The sequence below is a fragment of the Corvus cornix genome, chromosome 26, assembly GCF_000738735.6.
Source record: "Corvus cornix cornix isolate S_Up_H32 chromosome 26, ASM73873v5, whole genome shotgun sequence".
Taxonomy (NCBI): domain Eukaryota; kingdom Metazoa; phylum Chordata; class Aves; order Passeriformes; family Corvidae; genus Corvus; species Corvus cornix.
The window spans coordinates 643970-662666 of record NC_046354.1 but is presented as its reverse complement, the minus strand read 5'-3'; the positions used below and the strand labels follow the sequence as shown (position 1 = coordinate 662666).

Genomic DNA, 18697 nt, shown 5'->3' with positions numbered 1-18697 from the left:
TGGACACGCTCCAGCCCCCGCACGAGGGGCCCAGTCCTGGACACAGCGCCCGCAGAGCCCCGGCCCGTGCCCGCCCCGCGGGACAGCCCTGCTCGGTCCCGCTGGATGCACATTCCCGACACAGAACCAACACCGCCCAGAGCCCCGCACCTGCCCCGGCCCTCCCGGAACTTTTGCCGGGGCCCGGCGCCCCCGTCCGTCCCCGCCCGCCCCGCTGGCTCCTCCCCGGGCCGCGGCCGCGGAGGGCGGAGCGGACGCGGCGCCGCCGCCGCGCAGAGCAGCAGCCGAGCTCCGAGCCCCGAGCCCGCACCGGGGGAGCCGAGCGGCGGCGGGAGCCGGCCCGGGGGCAGCGGTGAGCGGGGAACGCGGCGGGGCGCGGGCCGGAGCGGGGGAGGCAGCGGGGGAAGCGGCGGGTCCGGCCGTCCCGGCGGGGCCTGGCGAGGCCGCGGGGCCGCGCGGGGCGGGCGGAGCGGGGCAGGGGCCGGCCCGGAGTCCGGCGGGGCCGGGCGGTGTCAGCGGGGCCGCGCCGAGCGCTCCCTCCCCGCAGCCCGGCCGGCAGCGAGGGGGAGGCGGCTGAGCCCCGGCCCCGGCCCCGTCCTGCCCCGGCCGGTCCCGTCCCAGCCCCGCCGGACATCCATCTTGCGCGGCAGCGGGCGGGCTGCGCGCCGCCGAGCGTGTCGCCGAGCTCGGGAGATAACCGGAATTCTTGTGGTGTTCGCGGGGCCAGGTGTGTGCGGGGCGTCCCGTGCTCGCTGCTCCGCGCCATGGGAAGGGGCGCAAGGGCTTGTGCGGGGCCCGAGGAGCACCGGAGGTAAAGGCTGGAGGCACGGAGGGCGGGCTGGGACAGAGGGATGCAGGACGAGGGCAAGGGCACGGCAGGACTTGGGACAGGCTTCACCGGCCGCTCCGCTTCGCCGGCCCGGATGGGCGGCAGGAGGTTTGGGAAGGTGGGACAAGCCAAGGGGGAGCCCCTCGTGAGCCGCATGGAACAACGGGTTGGCCCGTCCTCATCCCCCGGCCCGTCCTCATCCCCCGGCCCGTCCTCATCCCCCGGCCCGTCCTCATCCCCCGGCCCGTCCTCATCCCCCGGTCCATCCTCACCCTCCACTTTCACGGACTGGTTGTCTCGGACCACCTCAGCTCTGAAAAGGTTCCTTGCACTTCTTCAGTCGCTTCAAAGAGCAACTGTTCTCTGCATAGGGAAACTTTGGTATTTAGATACTTCTTTTTAATTGGTGTCTTTGCTTGTGGTATTTTGAGGTACAGAATGTTTGGGTTTGGTGCAGGGGTTCCTGCGAAGCTTCCTCAGCGGGAGGGTTGGGGTTTGGACACAGCGAGTCAATTCCGACTGACAGAGCTGGAATTGGGCTTTGCTTTGCTCACAGCTTGGAAAGAGCTGCAAACAGGAAGGGCAAACCATGAACGTTCTGGGTTTTTTCCTTTCAGTAGCTTAACAGGGGAGATAATATTTCTTAAAATAGTTGTTTGACTTGAAAACACCTGTCTGCCTTCGGAGTATTGTATTGGCACTCTGTAATTTTTGTTGCTGTTGTAATTCTCTCTGAGTAGTTGTGTTGCTTCACGTAAAGAGACATCAGACTATCTGAAGAGTTGAGGAAAGCGGCTGTTCAGTTGACGGTGCCTGTGTGCTGTGAAATGTTTCATTGTTGTGATTTGTGTCATTGCTTTTTTTCATGCTGAAATGGTGTGTCAGTGATTCTCCCTGGTGTAGCAGATCCTCGGATCTGAAAGGATTTTAATGTGGGAATTTGTGAGACTTTCAGGAAGTAATGGATGAAGCTTGGAGAAACAGAAAATGGTGCATTAGCAAAGCTCTGTGCCTTTAATGAGAAGTTATCCAAAACCAGGCAAGTTAAAGGGAAGTTCCAGATGGAGCTCTCTTGCTTTTGTGATCTCTGCAACTTTCTGAATTCACAGAAGTGATGTATTTCACGAGTATGAAATGCTGTCTGATTATTCTGACATCATTATCACGTTGCTATAGTGACTTCATTGCGCTGGGAATGCCGTGTTCACATCCGGTTGCTATGGAAAAAATCAGTGTCATAAATAAAAACATTTAATGTTCTGTTCATCCCTGTGGCAGGAAAAAAGGCATCGATTTATCGACGTGAGTGAGGACTGACAGCATATACCAACAGAAGTTCTTAGTGCCAAGTTATAAACTGGGAAATTGTTACTTGCTGTTCTCGGCAGATTGTCCCTTGCCTCTCTCTGTTGTGGCAGGTAGCAGAAGTTGTGAAATCCTGCTTTTGGAATGGAGGGTGACAGAGCGTCTGTCGTTCTTCAAGGTGGAGTCGTCAGGAAGCGCTGTGCTCGCACCGCTTCTAAAAATAATCTGTTTTCGTGCGCAGTGCTTGCGACTCAGTGTTTGTGTTCCTCAGATCCTCCTCAGGGAGCTGAGCTGTCCCCCTTAAACGCAGATCCTGCTCACAGCCCGTGTGTGGGGGTGCCCAGGAGGCTGTAGGGCTCTGACGAGGGGACCACGGCGGTGCAAAGGAAGCCTCGGTGCCATCCGGGCCCGGCGGTGCCACAGCCGGGCTGTCACCCCTAGGGCTGCCAGGGCGCTGAGCGCTGGCTGCCATCACGTGTCCTGGCTCTGGCGTGGCTGCTTTTAGGGTAAGTAGCTTTGCTGAAGGTTTTGAGAGGATCTCCCTGCCAAACGGGCTGAATTACTCGCACAGCCTAAGTCCAGTGACAGGTTAATGCTTTTATTTGGAGACTCATGTTTACACAGAGCATCGAAACAGTTTATATTTGGAACCATAAGGTGCAAATATACAGACATAGGTTATTAGTGATACATTTCGTGGCTGCTCAGCCAGTCTGAGGACTGTTCTTAAAAAACCTGAAAGTAATTAAATAGCAAGAGTGTAACATGTGGATGTACTTGAACATAGAAGTTTTAATTGTATATTGAATCATCGTCCTGGGCATAAACAACTCCAAGCATTTGTTTGTACTTTATATTGCAGGGCTTTTTCTTGTACCCTGCACGTGCACAGTGCACTTGGTGGCACTTGGAACTTGTGCTCAGTGTTTAGAGAACAGATTGCTTCTGTGCAACTCTGCAGACTTAAAAAAAAACATCTTCAAGAGGAATCCTAATACTCTGACAACAGGAACATGTTATCTGTTTTCCTAGAGAAAACAAAGTGAATCTTTTGAACATATGTAAGCTCAAATCTTTAGGCTTTATATTCAGAATGTTTTTTATGTGTAGCTGTTTGAAGTTCAGGATTATCCTTGATCCAGTGTTAGTTTCAACCTTGCTGAAATTAGCTCAGCTGGCTCTGGCTGTGGATCCTGATCAAAACTTTCGGGTTTTAGGGTAATATGGGAGACTTCCTATTTTATCACTTTCTTTTAATTTCTGATGGGCCACATTAATGTTGAACATCAATCACTTCTTATAACTTTGTGTATTTAATTCTGCAGAAGCAGATGCAAGAGAGACACTGCTTTTAAAACTTGGTGAAGTCCTAGGGTTGTATTTGGATTTTCTGGCCTTGATTTGGGGCATGTTGGGTTATTTTTTGAAGATGAGGTAGTGAGGATGGCGGTTAAAGTAAAGCCTCAATTCATTTTATGTTGAGCTCTGAAGTAGTTACTGATTTGCTTTTACTCTTTTATTTAATAGTGGATGGGAAATTAAACAGAATTTTAATGGAAATGTCTTCTGAAAGGGGTGCTCCTAAATTCCAGGGTCAGATTTTCCTGTAGGCATTTGTGTTGGCACTTTAGGAAAGTTGCTGCTGCTGGAAACATGACACCTAATGGCAGAGATAAGTAAGAATGTCCCAAAGTTTTCTGAAAGAACTGTTCATCTTGCTGAGCTCTCTTACTTGGTCCAGCCTATCTTGTTCAGATGTTAAAACTTGTGTGAGGTGTAAACAGTCCCTCTCCATCCTTCCCGTCAGCTCCCTGCAGGTGCTGGGAGGTAGAATCAAGTTCAGTACATTTCAGTTAATAAAAATGGTGAAATAGAGCATGAAGTTGTGAAGATGAGTTTATGCCAATCCTCCCTATACAGGTGATGGATGGCAGTGGTCAGGCCAGGAGGAGAGGCCCGGTTTTTGTGGGTAAGACATTTCCCAGAGTGGTTGGTTTCTGCAGTACTGGGATACTCAGCCCCTGCAGCTGCGCTGTGAGGTGAGTAAGGCAAGTCAGAGATTGAACTCCTTTGCTTTCCCATTGGTGAGCTTTTACTGTTGAGCATTCAGGAACTCTTGGAAGCAAGAACCCAGTAGAGTCCAACTGATACAGTTTTAGTGTCTCCAGCACGAATATTAGAGTGAAAAAGCCATCTGTGTTGGTTAAGTGAAGAACTGTTGAACTGTTGAACCTGAAGAGAAAGGATTAAAGTAGGCGTGAGGAAGATACACTTTTATTGTGCCAGTACCGCTGCTGATGGAGGGAGGGAGTTGAGAAGAGAACAAGAAACTGCAGTTCCTGACACATCTGAGCTAGGGCAGCATCCTTCAGCCTTGTGCTTGCCTGTGACAACTGAGAAGAACGTGACCTGTGGCTTATTCTGGCTGCCAGAATAATACCAAAGAGGTGACATTTGGTCTCTGTCCTCAGAGGTAGCAGGTTGTTATTTGCAAGAGCCAGCCTGCATTTATGGGAGCTCCATTGAGCTGCCTTTCTGTTGCAACAAATTGAGGGTCTCCCCTGGTTGTTTTTCAGCTGGCTGTGCTTGTTGCTGGTGACTGTTGACATCCTCTGTGAGCTGGTTTGACATGTCTGACTGAAACCCTTCAGAGCTAAATGGCTCATTATTAGAAGCTTCCTGTTATTTCCTGTGATAGCATAATTTTGTTAATTAATGCCTGTTTTATGAGCTCCCCTCTGAAGAAAAAGGGACCCAGTGACAGCAGAGCATCAGTCAGGACACACCTGGGCCAGGTTTTTACACTGAAGCACTTTGTGCTGCACCTCTGCTGCCATTTCACTCCCAGGTTTGCTATGAAACAAGTTTTGATCTGCAAAGGGACAGGAACTGGTTACTGAGAGATCACTTCTTCCCTTGCAAATACTGCAATAATTAAGGTTGTCTAAAGTAATCCATTTAACGAAATTAAAATGAGGAGGCTGTGGGAAGAAGGGTGGTGCTCAAGGAGGAGCCACTGAGTGTTACATTCCTAATCAGAAATGCTGTGCTTAAACTTAAATTGCATTCCAGTGCTGTGGGAAGATCCTTTGGGGCGTGTGTGGGAAGAAATGGGACACCAGAACCCATCCGTAATGTGGATCTCCAGTCATTTTGGGGTCTGTAACTTTTCTGTTGGCAGGCTGCACTCAAAGCCCTGTAGCAGGCAGCACACCTGGGTGAAGGTGAGCTCAGAACTGCCTGATTCTGTTCCTCCTGTGGCAGCAGTACCCAGGGCAGGGCTGGGGCTCTTTCTCACCGTGTCAGCTTCTGGAGCAGGTCGGGTGGCTCTGCTGAACCCCGACGTGGCCACATAAAGACGGTGTTTTGATGTTTTGATGTGTGTTCTGCTCCCTGCTGCGAGTGCTCCAGCAGGTATGGGGTGCTGGGAGTTGGGAAATACCTGCTCTACCTGAACAGGCACTTCCTCACTGCAGCTGCAGTGGCTTGACCTGAACCCAGGTAAAGGCACGGATTGGATTTTTTTTGGTTGAGAAATCCAGATGCTGACAAAAGCAGACTTGGTATGTTTTGAAAACTGCTGGTTGCTTTCTTTTGATAACAAAATCACCTGTCTGAGGGGGAAGTCTTACCCTGCACAGGGCTTTTATACCAGGGAAGAAGCAGGTAACAGGACAAACAGCCAAAGAGGAATCTCCAGGGCTGCTCACAGCCCATGGCTGCAGGTGGTTGTCTTGGCTTTTTCACCTGTTTGACTTTGTTTAACTTAAAATGTGGGGAGCCAGGCAATGGCAGTCCTGTTGAGCAGGTGGCCCGAGGCATTGTGGTTTGTTATTTATTTTGAATATTGATAAGATGGAAAATACTTAAATCCATCTGGGCACTGAAGCGAGAGGTCTGGATGTGCCCACAGCAGTGGCTGTGTTAGGGCTGAAACAAATCTTTATTCATCACTTCAGTGAGGCAAAATACACTGAGAAATATGCTCGATGTAATGAGCAGGATGAGCATTTCTGTAATGGGTGATTGTTGCTTTGTCAAAACCCCTGCTTTTTGGGAATGTACTGCAACTAGTAGTGTGTTTGTCAAGGGGCTGTGTTGCATAACTGCTGCTTGCTGGAGCATTGCAGGAAAACAGACACTTGCATTTCACTTGTCAGTGGCTACAACTGCAGACTCAAGGCTGGCTGGAATGTTTTTAGTTGAAATATTTGTTGGATTCAATGATGTTGTGTTCTGCAGTGTTCTAATACTGAAAAAATGCGAACTTGTCATGTTTAAATCAGGGTATTGCGTGTGAACTCAGGGCAGTGCAATCTGCTCGTGATGGATCTGAGCATCTCTGGCTGCAGCTGGGGCTGTGACTGCTCCCTGCCGCTGGAAGGAAGGCTGCTGTAGGTTTTTGTCCAAGTGAAGAATCTGTTTGGAATCAGGCATTTCTCACATTTTTAGTTGGAAATAGACCCTTAATCTGGAAAGCACGGAGGAGGTGGGAGGAGCAGTTCAGCTGGATGTATTGGTTGCAGTGCCTTTTATGTTGTATTTTTATGTAATATTCTTTTCTCTCATGCAAATAAACTTGAAGTTGTAGGGAGGGGCAGCTGAGAAGAGGAAAACTTTCATTACGGACAGCTGACATGCAGAATAATATCTTTTTATATGCCACTCACCACGTGATAGTTAAAAGTAACTCATAGTTCACTGAGCAAAGCTATTTCTGGCGCAATTCTCCTTTTTTTGTGTAACAGTCTCATTCCAGCACATCTTGTTTTACCCTGAGATTTGATGTGTTTGTTAGTCCTGTGCTGAGTAACAGTTACTGGGTATCAGGCCTGAAGAACAAAAATCTTGATGGATTTATGAAGTAAATAAGGGTGAAGATAAATTTAGGCAATTGTTGCTTTCTGCTGTAGATTGTAACAGTAATTGTAGCTGAAAATAACATTAAAGATACCGACTGAAGTGGTTCCAGGCAGCCTTTCTCATGAAATATTTATGCATTTAGGGCTTTTAATTCATCAGATCACTTATGAAGTTGTGGAGATTACAATATTATTACGGCTTTGCCTTGTTTTGTGAATACACTGCATTGGCATATTGATCACTAGAATGCAGTCAAAGCTTTTTCAGGAATCCCATTTGAAATGATCAAACAGATACTGTAATGCTCCAGGGCACCTTCCTCGGTGGTGTGATTCTGAGAAAGTGGGTCTTGTCCTTTATTCTGTAATTTTCAGTATTTGCAGCCTCTGTTAAATGAACTGTTTGCCCAAATCCTGGTCATAAACACAGTATCGAGTCCAAATCCATTTAGCACAAAAGCAAACTTGAGCTGGGTGCTGGGGTGGCTTAGCAGGTGTCAGAAGAATGAAGTTGTGTCTGCAGAGCTGGGATGCTGTGAGTTCTTTCATTGTCCTTTTCATGCCAAGGTCACGTCCACTGCATCTCTATGGGCAGAAGTTGAAATATATTCAGGAACTTTCTTTGAACCAGTGATGGTAGAACTGTGCTGAGGGCACAGGTTTGGCTGATGCTGTATTTGCAGATTTACTCTAGAAAAAACAGATGACTGGGAGTTTTAACTTTGGTGGGAAGGTGTTCTCACCACGGGGAAAGCACAGAAATTGTGGGAGATGGCAATTAACACCCCAGTGAAGTGTGGTGTGTTCTCAGGTCCTGCTCAGAGTGCAGAACCGGCTGTCCCCAGGCCATGTGTTTGACAAATTTACATATTAATATGGGAGAGATGATTTTTTTCCTTTTGCCCTATGCCTTATCATTTCAAAGACACATTCTAAAAATAAGACTTTTTTTGTTCCTGTTTGAATAGTGTTGATGAGGTGGAGGGGAAGGACTGGCTGATGCCAGTGCTGCTCATGGGTAGGATGTGTCCTCCCTTCCGTGTGAGTCAAACACAGCCCCTCTTCTGGGAGCAGGACTCCAGCTGCCCCTGGGCTTGGGGGTTGTTGCTGTTTAAAGGCAGCTGTATAATTGTCTATTTTGGTTGTAATCAAGCTTGACCTATAAATACTGAAATGGCTCATATAAAAATGATTAAACTATCAGAGCTGTTTCCTTTAATGTCACCTTTTATTCACTCTAAAGGAAATTCCAGGATGAATTGTCAAAGGAGTTTTGCCCTTTTAAGCAGGTTCAGGAGGATTAAAAAACTTCAGAGAAGCCCCAGTGCAGAGTCCGGGTCTCGCAGTGGTTTGGTTAAAACCCCCCTGGCCTCAAAGCTCTCACTCCAGCACTGAAGTGTTAATAACTATTTGAATATTCCTTCAGTCAAAACCTTCACACAGAAGAAAGTTTCATTTTCGCTGTAGAAGAAAATTCAGTTTCCACCCCCACTCTGCCCCAAGGTTCCAGGAAGCAGCATTAAGGGGCTGAGCTAAATACTGAAGGATTAAGCACCACATTAAATAACTTCATTTCTTTACGAAACATAATGAAACTGTTACTTTCCCCTCTATTTGAAGTTAATTCTGTGCACTTACTGCTATTCAGGTACCTATCAAGCCTTAAAATCTGCCGTGAAAAGCATTCAGGAGGTGCAGTCCTACTTGGCAGTGCTAAAACACATCCGTTGTTAGCTGCGTTTAAGTCCTCATTACATGGATACTCATTGCTGTAGGGGGTTTATTTAAACTGATAAACAAATGTAGTATTAATAAGTGGCCATATGGTCAGTGGGGCTTTTCATTCTGAAAATCATTGTTAAAAGAGGCGTTTAATGAGCGGCAGTTGCGTGGGAACGGGGTGGGGGGGCTTTGGTTGCTTGTGGCTGCCACACACCAGGCAAGTGAAAATCTCTGGGCTGCACATGCAAAGCTGACCTTTAGAACGGGCTGCACGGGCAGATCCAGTGTATAAACACACACACACACTGATTATTGCAGCTGTGCCAGGGAGATTTAAAGAATCTCAATATTTTCTGGAATTTGTGAGTTAGCCCGGTCTCCTGTAGGGCTGGGAAGTGCCCCATGTTTAGGGGCTTGGTATTAGTCTTAGGATTTATCACTGGTGGGTGTAAATCATAGAATCATGGAATGGTTTGGGTTGGAAGGGACCTTAAAGCTCATCCAGTGCCACCCCATGCCATGGGCAGGGACATCTGCCACTGTCCCAGGGTGCTCCAGCCTGGCCTTGAACACTTCCAGGGATGGCGCAGCCACAGCTTCTCTGTGCCAGGGACTCACTACCCTTTAAGTAAAGACTTTCCTCCCAATATCTAATCTTAACCTACCCAATGTCAGTTTGAAATACATGGGAAGAGCAGTTTAAACCTCTCCAATTTTAATGAGAAGTTTCAAAGAACCCCTAGTGGGCTGGAAGCTTCTCCTCTCCATTAAATTTTTTATGCTGGAGACCAAATAGGGTCAAACTGGGCTTTATGACCAATGTCTGGTCACTGCTGCTGCAGAAATGAAATAATTAACGTGCAAGCTGAAATTGCAGTGACAATCCATCTACCTCATGTCACTTATTTACTCTTAATTATATAAACCAGGAAGAATAGTGGCGAATGTTGCCAAGCTACTATCAGCACAACAAATTATTCCTACCAAGTAGAATGGAGTTGGTCTTTTGCTATGATTGAGCCTCCTCGGGTCTGTCTGGAATTTAATCTGTTTTATAAAAGGTCAGGATATTTCTTTCCACTAAAGGAAATGGAGAGGAATAAAAAACTTTATAGGGCTTAAAAATCAGTGGCAAGTTGGGGATGTGGTAGACAGCAGATGGAGGAGGTCCCCTAAGTGGCTGCTGCGTCTAATGGTGATGCCCGTAAACGTTTACATGTTTGGCTGATGAGGAGGGGGGAAAGGAAGTATTTTTTTCATTTTTTCTTCCAAAAAAAGCTGTGGAGAACTCCTGTGAATGGTGTAAACCCCTCTGCTGAACTACTCCAGTAGGGCTAGATGGGAAAAGGAGAAATGGCGAATGCGGCCGTGGTGTTGCTTGGGAGGACCTGTGACCTCACAATCCTTCCTATCAAGCTACTTCAGATATTTGTAACTGAGAAAAGTGTGTTTTGCCCTGGATGTGCTGAGCTGAGGTGGCTGTGTCCTGTTTGCAGCTCGGTGCTCGTCAGTATTAATTTGCAGAGTGCCGCAGTCCGTCCGGAGGGGAGGCTGCCAACTCCAGCCACTGACGTAGCGCTTTGTTCTAATTTGGGGATGCAGTTTGTGTTGGTCTTTGAGTTGTGCTGCTGGCTTCCTTTCCCCTGCCTTTGTCTGGCTGGCACATGTCCCTAGCAACTTTCTGCAATTGCAGACCAATAGGACAAAAAATAAATTAGCCGTTTCAGCATGGCAGGCTTTAGCTGCCCAGAGCCCTTGTTCCTTGCCTGGAGAGCTTCTACAGCAAAGCAGTTTCCAATGAATAATTAGGCAGTCACTTCCATAGAAGTTAAGATTATGTTATTTGATTCCAGGTTCAGAGTGAAGCTGATTGCACAAAAGATTACAGGCTGAGGAGGATCAATCCCAGAGTGTTTGTGCACAAAATGACTATTTCCAATGACAGAATTATTGCTGTTTTCCAAGAAGTTTGTTTCTCTGCCTTGTTTGTGTGGGCTGCAGTTAATTTGCTCAAAGCTCCAGCTCAGCACAACACTGGAGTCGGAAGGGCTCTGTTGCTGGAGGACTTTACTCTTCGCCCAGGCTTTTATGGCCTTGGCCCTTGCTCAGGAACCTCCCAACGCACCGTGGAGGATGCGGAGTGATTGAGAAAGTGGTCATTGGGATGTGAATGCTGGGCCTTGAGTTTTTGGGAATAGATGCAAGATTTGACGGCTGCTCTCTTGCCTTTCCTGATAGAACTCTTCAGATAACACCTCTGGCCGGTGTCGTTGTTCTCCTGTGTTCTCAAATACCTGGTTGCTTATTTGGCTTGTCACCAGCTCTATTTTCTGTGTGTGCTTCTTGCTGTGTCTTTTTGGGGTTATTTGTTATGCAAAAAACAAAAGGAAAATATATTTAGACTTAAGTTGCTGATGACTTGGACAAGGGTCAGTGTGCATGTTCCAGCATCAGGAATGCACCATAGTGGGGTCATGACTCACCCTACAACACGCTTGTGCATAGCTAATTACACATTTGTTGCCTTGACGGGTATTTGATTTGATGCTGAAAGCAGTCAGTGGAAATGGTAATGATTTTACTGTTAAAATCACAAAACTGAGGCTGAGATTCCTGGCACAAATTATAAAATGTTACCTCTTACGTAATGTTAATATGTAAAACACGCTTTGGTGTCAGGTACCGCAGTGATAACGAGTAAGAAAGTAAATGCAGAGTCTGTGAACGGAAGCTTGTCAAACTAATTTTGAAGTCACATTGAAGTCCTGCTTTCTGCTTAGTTTGGTCTTTTAGTCTTTTGTTTTTCTCTTCCCTCTCATTTTTCTGGTGTTGTTGGCCTCAGGAAAGGTGGAGGAGGTTTTCCCTGCACCCTAGAGCCAAGGAGTTTGACAGCCTTGGGGAAGGGGCTTGGCAAGTGAATCCATGGCAGTGATTTTTATTAATTAAATAAACTCCTTGTTAACTAACAGGGTGATCTATGACAGTGTTTGTCTTGCTGCTGTTTAGGGGTGGTATCTGCTAATGAACTGTGGGATTCCCAGACAAACCCCCTTTCATTTGGGATGCACATCCCTGTTCCCGGCACGGCTCGTGTGTAACCGTTGCATAGTTGATGACAGTTTTGATGAGCATTAGGGGAGTATTTCATGTGCTTTCGACTTCATTGAATAATTTAATATCTCAGAACATGGTGTAGAACAAATTAGGGAGCAGGTGCTGAGTGGAGCTGTCGTTGGGCAGTGCCGGGAACGGCGGCTGGGCTGGTTCAAGCCAAGGAGAGATCCTTGGTCTGGTGTTTCCAGCCTTCACTGCTGTATCATTCTCTCTGTTTGTTTGGATTTTTTTTTTATTGTGGAGGGAATCTGTCAGTTTAAGTGTGGTTTTGATCACTGTAAATCTTCCCCTTGCAGAAGTGCTGGGTTTGGGTTTGTTTTGCCAACATGGCTCTGAGTAACGGAGGGATTTTGGTAGAGTGTTGAGCAATGTTTAGTTGACACTTTTAAAAAAAGAAAATCCACCCCTTTCCATGGCCTAGTTTATAGTAACTGAAAAAAACTGGCACGGAGAACATTTACAAGTTGAAAATTAAACAGGTTTGTTTATAGTAGCCACGATTCAGTATTTAACTGCCAGGATAAAAATAACCAGGACGTGTGGCTGCAACATCCCAAGAATCTGCCTCTCATTTGGTAAATGGGAAGGGCATGGCCACAGGAGTGGCACAGCCAGCCTGGAGTGGAGGTGCTGGAGTTCACAGAGACATCTGTGCTTCTCTCCCAAATGTGCACAGTGCTGACGGCACTTTTCCCTTGGAAACGTTCAATATTCCGGTTTCCTCTGGTGAAAATCAAAAAAAGGGAGGTGTGAGTGATGAGCAAGCAAGGAGTTATTCCCTTTTTTCTTCCCTGAAGCCAGGTGAGTGGTCCTTGCTCCCCGCCTCTCTCTCCTCTCTGCCGGGGACATCTTTCTCTATCCCAGTGCACCTTTCTGGGGAAGAGCAGAGAGCAAATTCCCCTCAGGCTCACAGTGCACGTGGGTGTAGAAGCTGCACCTTGAGAGGCCGTCTCACATTGTCTCTAGGAACTGATGCTGTGGTTTCTGTGCTGCTCCTTTCCGTGCCTCACTTCTTTCTGTTCCTTTTCTCTCACCCTCATTTAAACTCGGGCTGTGCTTTTTGAGTGCAAGTGCAGCCAGCGCTGCCGTCTGCGGTGCTGGAGCTGGGACTGGCAGCACCTTCACAAAAAATCATGGAATCATGGAATGGTTTGAATGGGAAGGGGCCTTAAAGCCCATCCAGTGCCACCCCTGCCATGGCAGGGACACCTCCCACTGTCCCAGGCTGCTCCAAGCCCCAATGTCCAGCCTGGCCTTGGGCACTGCCAGGGATCCAGGGGCAGCCCCAGCTGCTCTGGGCACCCTGTGCCAGGGCCTGCCCACCCTCATGGGGAAGGATTCCTTCCCAATATCCCATCTAAGCCTGCCCTCTAGTCTTGCTTTCTCTTATACTTGGAAAAATAATTGACAAGGATTATGAGAGTTTCATTATCTGTTTCTAAACAATTTTGATTTCTGTGACTGCAGAGCTGCTAAAAAGAATTATTTTCAAAAAACCAGCATACTAAGTTTTCATTTAAACTTCCTATGATTCCAGAGGAACAGTTGATTCTTTTTTTATCCCTTGAAAAGAAAGGATAAAGTGCTGAACCTATAAATGAGAGGACCCTTTGCCTGTCATAGCAGCAGGGTGTAGCCAATGCTGTGATAACTGTCTGAAGTATCAGTACTGCTGCTGTTCAGTGTTACTGAACAAAGGATTGGGATACTGGAAGTGTTACCACCTTCTAAAACTCTTGCACAAGGAGCCAGCAGGTTCCTGGGGCGGGGGGATGGTGCTGCTGGAATTGTTCTGCTCTTGAGGACTGTCACAGAATCCCAGAATGGTTTGGGTTGGATGGGACCTTAAAGCTCATCTCATTCCACCCCCTGCCACAAACCTGACGGATTCCGTAAAATAATTGTGCTTTGGAGGTGTTGCATTGGATTTTACCATGGCAGTGCTGATTGGGAGCAGATAAGCGATGGTTTTCCCCCTGTAACATCATCGAGACGTTGGGCTGTTCTAAATCTTTCTCCTGTCTTTCTGGTAGTACTTCCTGTACTAAGTTTTCATCTTCTGAAATTAGTTGTGAACTTGATGCAACTTCAGACATGGTTAGTTTGACTTGAGTTTGTCTTTTGTAAGTGAAGTCTTCCTTGGAGTATTCTAGGGAGGAGAAGTCCACAGGAGGAGGGTGGTTTGGCTTAAGCACTGCAGAGATGCTTTGCAAATGCTGACACTTGAAAAATGATTAACTTTTTTTAATTCTTCTTTTTTCAGTTCCTTGTGGGGAGCCTGGAAGAACCTTCAGTAGAGCTGCTAACACTGATGAGAGATCTTTTATGCCAAGGTAAGAGTTTTTTAGTGTTCTCATTATATTTTAAATGAAATTTCTGTGAACACTGGAGTGGATAATTGATAAGTGAGGTTCTTGCACTCACTGTATTTCAGTGCTGTGTTTGCTTATTTTGGTTTATGCTTCCCTCTCCCCACCGCCCAAATTATAAACTTCTTGATGAGCTGCTGAAACTTTTGTAACAGAAGCAGCTCGTTTTTGCATCAGGTTTCTGTCCTGCAGGGCCTCAGCCCTGGTCCCCACCACCTCCCCCAGCCTCTGCCCCGCTTCTTCCGCTGCTTGGGAAATACCCTGAAAGTTTTGCTTCTTCCTGCTGTGATTCAGCCCCTGGGTTGCAGGAGGGTGAAGGATGATTTGTGCAGTTTGGGGAGTGCAAGAGGGCTTGGCTGAACAAAGGTGCAGGTGAGTGGGAGCCACGTTTCAGGTCCGAGCTTCAGCTGTGTTTGCACTCACCCCCTGGTCCTTCGCAGGGATCCTCTGCCTGCCCTGCCTTTCGCTTGGATATTGACACAAAAATCCTGCAGCTTTTCTCACCTCTCCATCTGTTCCCAGGGTAGAGCCCTTCACTTTTCTGTCAGAAAGGAGCTGAGCAGCTTGGGGCTGATGCTGTGAATACATGAATGTCCATTTCTGTCTCTTCCTGGGCAGTGTTGGTGACAGCAGCAACAGAGAAGAGATGCTCCTGTTAAAGATACAGAACAGAGATGAATTCTGATGTATCAGGTGTTTGATGGTGTAGAAGCAAAGTTTTTCATGATTACAGAAGAAAGAACCCTCTGCCTGATTACTCTGTAGGTGATGGAGGTGGTTTGGAGAGTGATGAAATGGGCAGAGGGAGCTGCAGCTCAGGGCAGTGCTGGGGGTGTGACACGTGCTCTGTGCCCCGGGCTTGTCCTGCTCTAGCTCGGTGGCTGTGCCTGGGAAAAGGGAGCCAGGAGCAAGGAGACACACTCAGCTTTTGCTTTGTTTTTGCACCACAGCATTCAGAACTAATGTGGCCAGTTTCACAGCATTTACAGTTAATTTTTTTTTTACTTCTTAGCAATCATACTCTTCTCTTGACTCTAAAGGAACACTTAACACTCACAATTTAATTCCATTTTGAAATGGAGCTGTTGCTTCACAGCATGTGACTCTACTACAGAGAGCTCTGGATGGAAATGAATGCTGCTGTGTCTGACTGTATTTAGGTGGGCTTCAACAGTTGCCAAATGAAAAGTTGGCTGGGATGCAGCATAGTAATTTCTTGAGCACTCTATTCATGTTGTATAAACAGATAACATTAACATACTTGTGAAAGAGCTACAAGATAATTAAGGCATGTGGGGTTTACAGTAATAAGGCTCGTGCCTTTCAGGATCTTGGTTTCCTGTTGCACCTGAAAAAAAAATTAGCAAATACTGTAGAGAAGAAATGAGAAGTTAGTCTTGTACTGCTCCCAGCCTAAACTTTCCCACAAGTATTTTCTACTATAAATAAGAAGTGAAATAGTTCACAGCTAAATTTAACCCTTAGCTTGATTGCTTTCTGGGTTTTCTTCGGTGGGACTGACTGTGGGGCTGTAGGAAAATGAAGACAAACTGGATCAATAAGTTGCATTTATGCTTTATAAAAAATGCATCACCTTTTAATTCCTAGGGATTATCAAGGGGAAAATAATTGTTAATTGGAATTCCCCCCTCCTTCCCATTAAAAATCATGATTTTTGAAAGAAAGGAAGTGAATGTTACTTCTCAGGGAAATGTTCAAGCAGAAGAGCTTACAGTTCCCAGAATTTAGCCAAAACTGTTGTCAATGTCCTGGTGTGCACAGACATTGCCTGCTGCGCTTTGAGACAGTTTCTGGAAAACCCCTTTCAGTTTGACTTGATTTCACAATTTGCAGTTAGGCAACTGCAGCTCACATGGGCTTCAAGAGTTGAAGAAAAACCTCCTCCAGGTGCTTAAAACGATGGGCTGCACTGACAGCTTGAGCCTTACTCCCTCTCCAGGGCTTGGATGAGGGAAGGGCAGCTTGGCCATGTGACTGCAGAGAGCCTCAGCACAGGCAAGTCCTTTATTTCTGTTATTCTGCCTTCAGAATGAGCTTAAAGTCCTGCTGAACTGAACACAGAAATTTGTGTCTCTCTCCAGCTGCACGTGGGATTTTAAAATTTTTGTTTAAACCCGTACTTGTGTGACATTCAGCCCATGAAACAGGCTGTGGCTGAGGGTGAGGGCTAAGGGAGGATATTTGGGGAGGGTCTCCAGCTCCCTGTTGAGCAGCAGGTCCCAGTTCAGCTCTGACTGGTGATGGGTGAGCAGCAGCACAGGGGATTCCTCCTCTTGATTCTGTTTTACATCTTCCCCTTGGGAGCTGAAATGACAGAAGAGAACCTGTCCCGATTTAATGATTACATAAACTTGAGACATGGATTGTCAGGAAGTTGACCACATTGCAAAGCTAAAAATACAACCCCTGTTCTTCACAGGCTTGTTCACGGCAGTCGACAAGGTGATACATGTCTCTATCAAACTCCTTGGAAGACGTTTTTCTTTTTAAAGGCTGTAGCCAGTGAACCCATAAATATCCTGTGCAACGTTAGTTTGAGATGCCTTAGAGGAGGGGAGCCTGCCCAGGCTCCCAGCACTCGAGTGTGTGCAGCCTTACTTGGGAAGGAAGCGCTGTCCGTGGGGAAGGGGGGATTCGTGCTGAGCTCATTGTTTGCTGCAGCTCCGCCAGCGGGACAGCCCAGCCTGGCTTCTAATGTAAACAGAGAGTAAAGTGTTTATCACCAGCTTTGTCATTTGCCTTATTTGTCAGGGAATCTCGAGGAGAATGAGAAGTTTTCTGGTGCTGCATAGTGACCTGCGGGAGTTGCAAGATTTCCATAAAAAGGCAGAGTCTGTGCTGGGCGAGCAGAGAGCTCTGCCTTGGCAGCCGTGTGCTGGGCCTGACCTTTTCCAGGGAGAGAACACTGACCTAAATCCCTCCCTGCTGGGGGTGGAGGGGAGAAGGAAAGCTCTCCACTTGCATCTTTCTGATCTAATTTTCTTGTCCCATACTCTGGTTTGTGCCACGAAATGCTGAGGAAGCAGGGGGCAGGCGGTGACAGCTTGTGGTGCCCGGCACAGCTGGGACAGGCTCCGTGTTTGTCCCATGGTGTGTCCATCCTCTTCCTGTCCGAGCACTGCCAGGCAGAGGGATCCAGCTTTGGCAAACTCCTGTAACCTGGGGCTGTCGGAGTGGCCTTCCCCACTTGAGTGTCCAGGTGGAAAAACGAAACCCAGAGCTGTTAATAAAGACATTCTCGTTCTCAGGAGGATTGGGTGAGGGGGGAGTGTTGCTGCTTTCAGGATGCATTGTCACAGTTCTGTGTTTTAACTGCTGCCTTTTCTCCTGCCTTGCAGGTCGCTCTCTGAACAGACCACACCATGCGTGAGTACAAGCTGGTGGTCCTTGGTTCAGGAGGTGTGGGCAAGTCCGCTCTGGTGAGTTTGGGGAAGCAGCTCTGAAGCCCATACACAGCCCTGTCTCACTGCAGAGCAGGTTACTGAGGCTTTGGGGTATTTGTGTGACTTTTAATACGTTCCAGGACTTCCACATAGCCACTGTGACGCTGCTGAGAGAGCTGTGGAGGGATGTCATGGTTTTGGAGAGGTGATTAGTTGCTGATAATTAGCATTTCATGTTTGCTTCCTGCATGGGTGTTGTATTGTACATGGCTGGAGTGAGTATCAAAAGCCCAACCAGCCTGCTACAGCAAGAGAAGTCTGGCTGGAATCAATCACAGGATTAAGGGGGTTCAGCCTTGCACACCTCGAAGGCTGCGTGTTTTCCATCCCGAGTGAGCACCTGGGCTCAAAACACCAGGACTGAGAATCCTTCTGCAGCCTGTGCAGAGCAGAGGGAGGAGCAGATTGATGACACTTTGCACTCCTTAAGTGCCTGTCTTGTTCCCAAGGAGAGGTTTGCATAGCAGGGTTGATAGCAAAGCATTGTGAGAGGGACTTGTGTCACCCATTTATCACTCACCAGTCAAGCAGCTCTCTCCAACAGAAAGGCAAAGAACTGGTCAAGTGTGAAGTTATCTACAACAAGGAACTGCAGTGTTCCTTGTCACAGACATGATAATGGCTGAGCAGCCTTTCATGTCCTGCCCCGTTGTTCATTCTGCTGGTACAACCAGGTAAGAGTCTTGGTAAATCACCTGCGGGATCCAGGTGAACAGGAGGAGAGATTATTCAATTATGTATCAAATTTGATGCACTCTTTCAGCAATCCCATCCTAATCTTTACAAGATGTTTACAAGGTGTACTTTTTTACAAGCTCTGTTCTTCCACAGCAGTTTAAGCAATCTGTATTACTTTTTCCTCCAGCACTTCCTCGATTATCTTAATTTTCTTGTGTAACACTGAAAGACTCACTAGGTGAAACGGGGCACTTAGTAGTATGCTGTAAATAAAAATTACTCAGCGTCTGACATAGTTGAATTTCCTTCTTTGTGATGTGAAGTCTGAGTCAGCACCACCACTGACCTTTTTAA

At 47.2% G+C, this 18697-nt stretch overlaps 1 protein-coding gene across 2 annotated transcripts in view; it reads left to right on the top strand.

Moving 5' to 3' along the window:
* Window positions 1-249: 249 nt before the first annotated feature.
* Window positions 250-18697, top strand: part of RAP1A (RAP1A, member of RAS oncogene family) — a 30832-nt gene continuing 12384 nt past the window's right edge. Inside the window, exons 1-3 of one of the 2 annotated variants that reach the window (XM_039565307.1) lie at window positions 250-352; window positions 14096-14165; window positions 17561-17641. In XM_039565307.1, coding sequence (XP_039421241.1) covers window positions 17585-17641 — 57 coding nt within the window. In that variant the 5' untranslated portion in view covers window positions 250-352; window positions 14096-14165; window positions 17561-17584. Of the gene's footprint in view, window positions 353-628; window positions 728-14095; window positions 14166-17560; window positions 17642-18697 lie in introns of those variants that run through there. The other variant, XM_039565308.1, reaches the window with a different exon arrangement.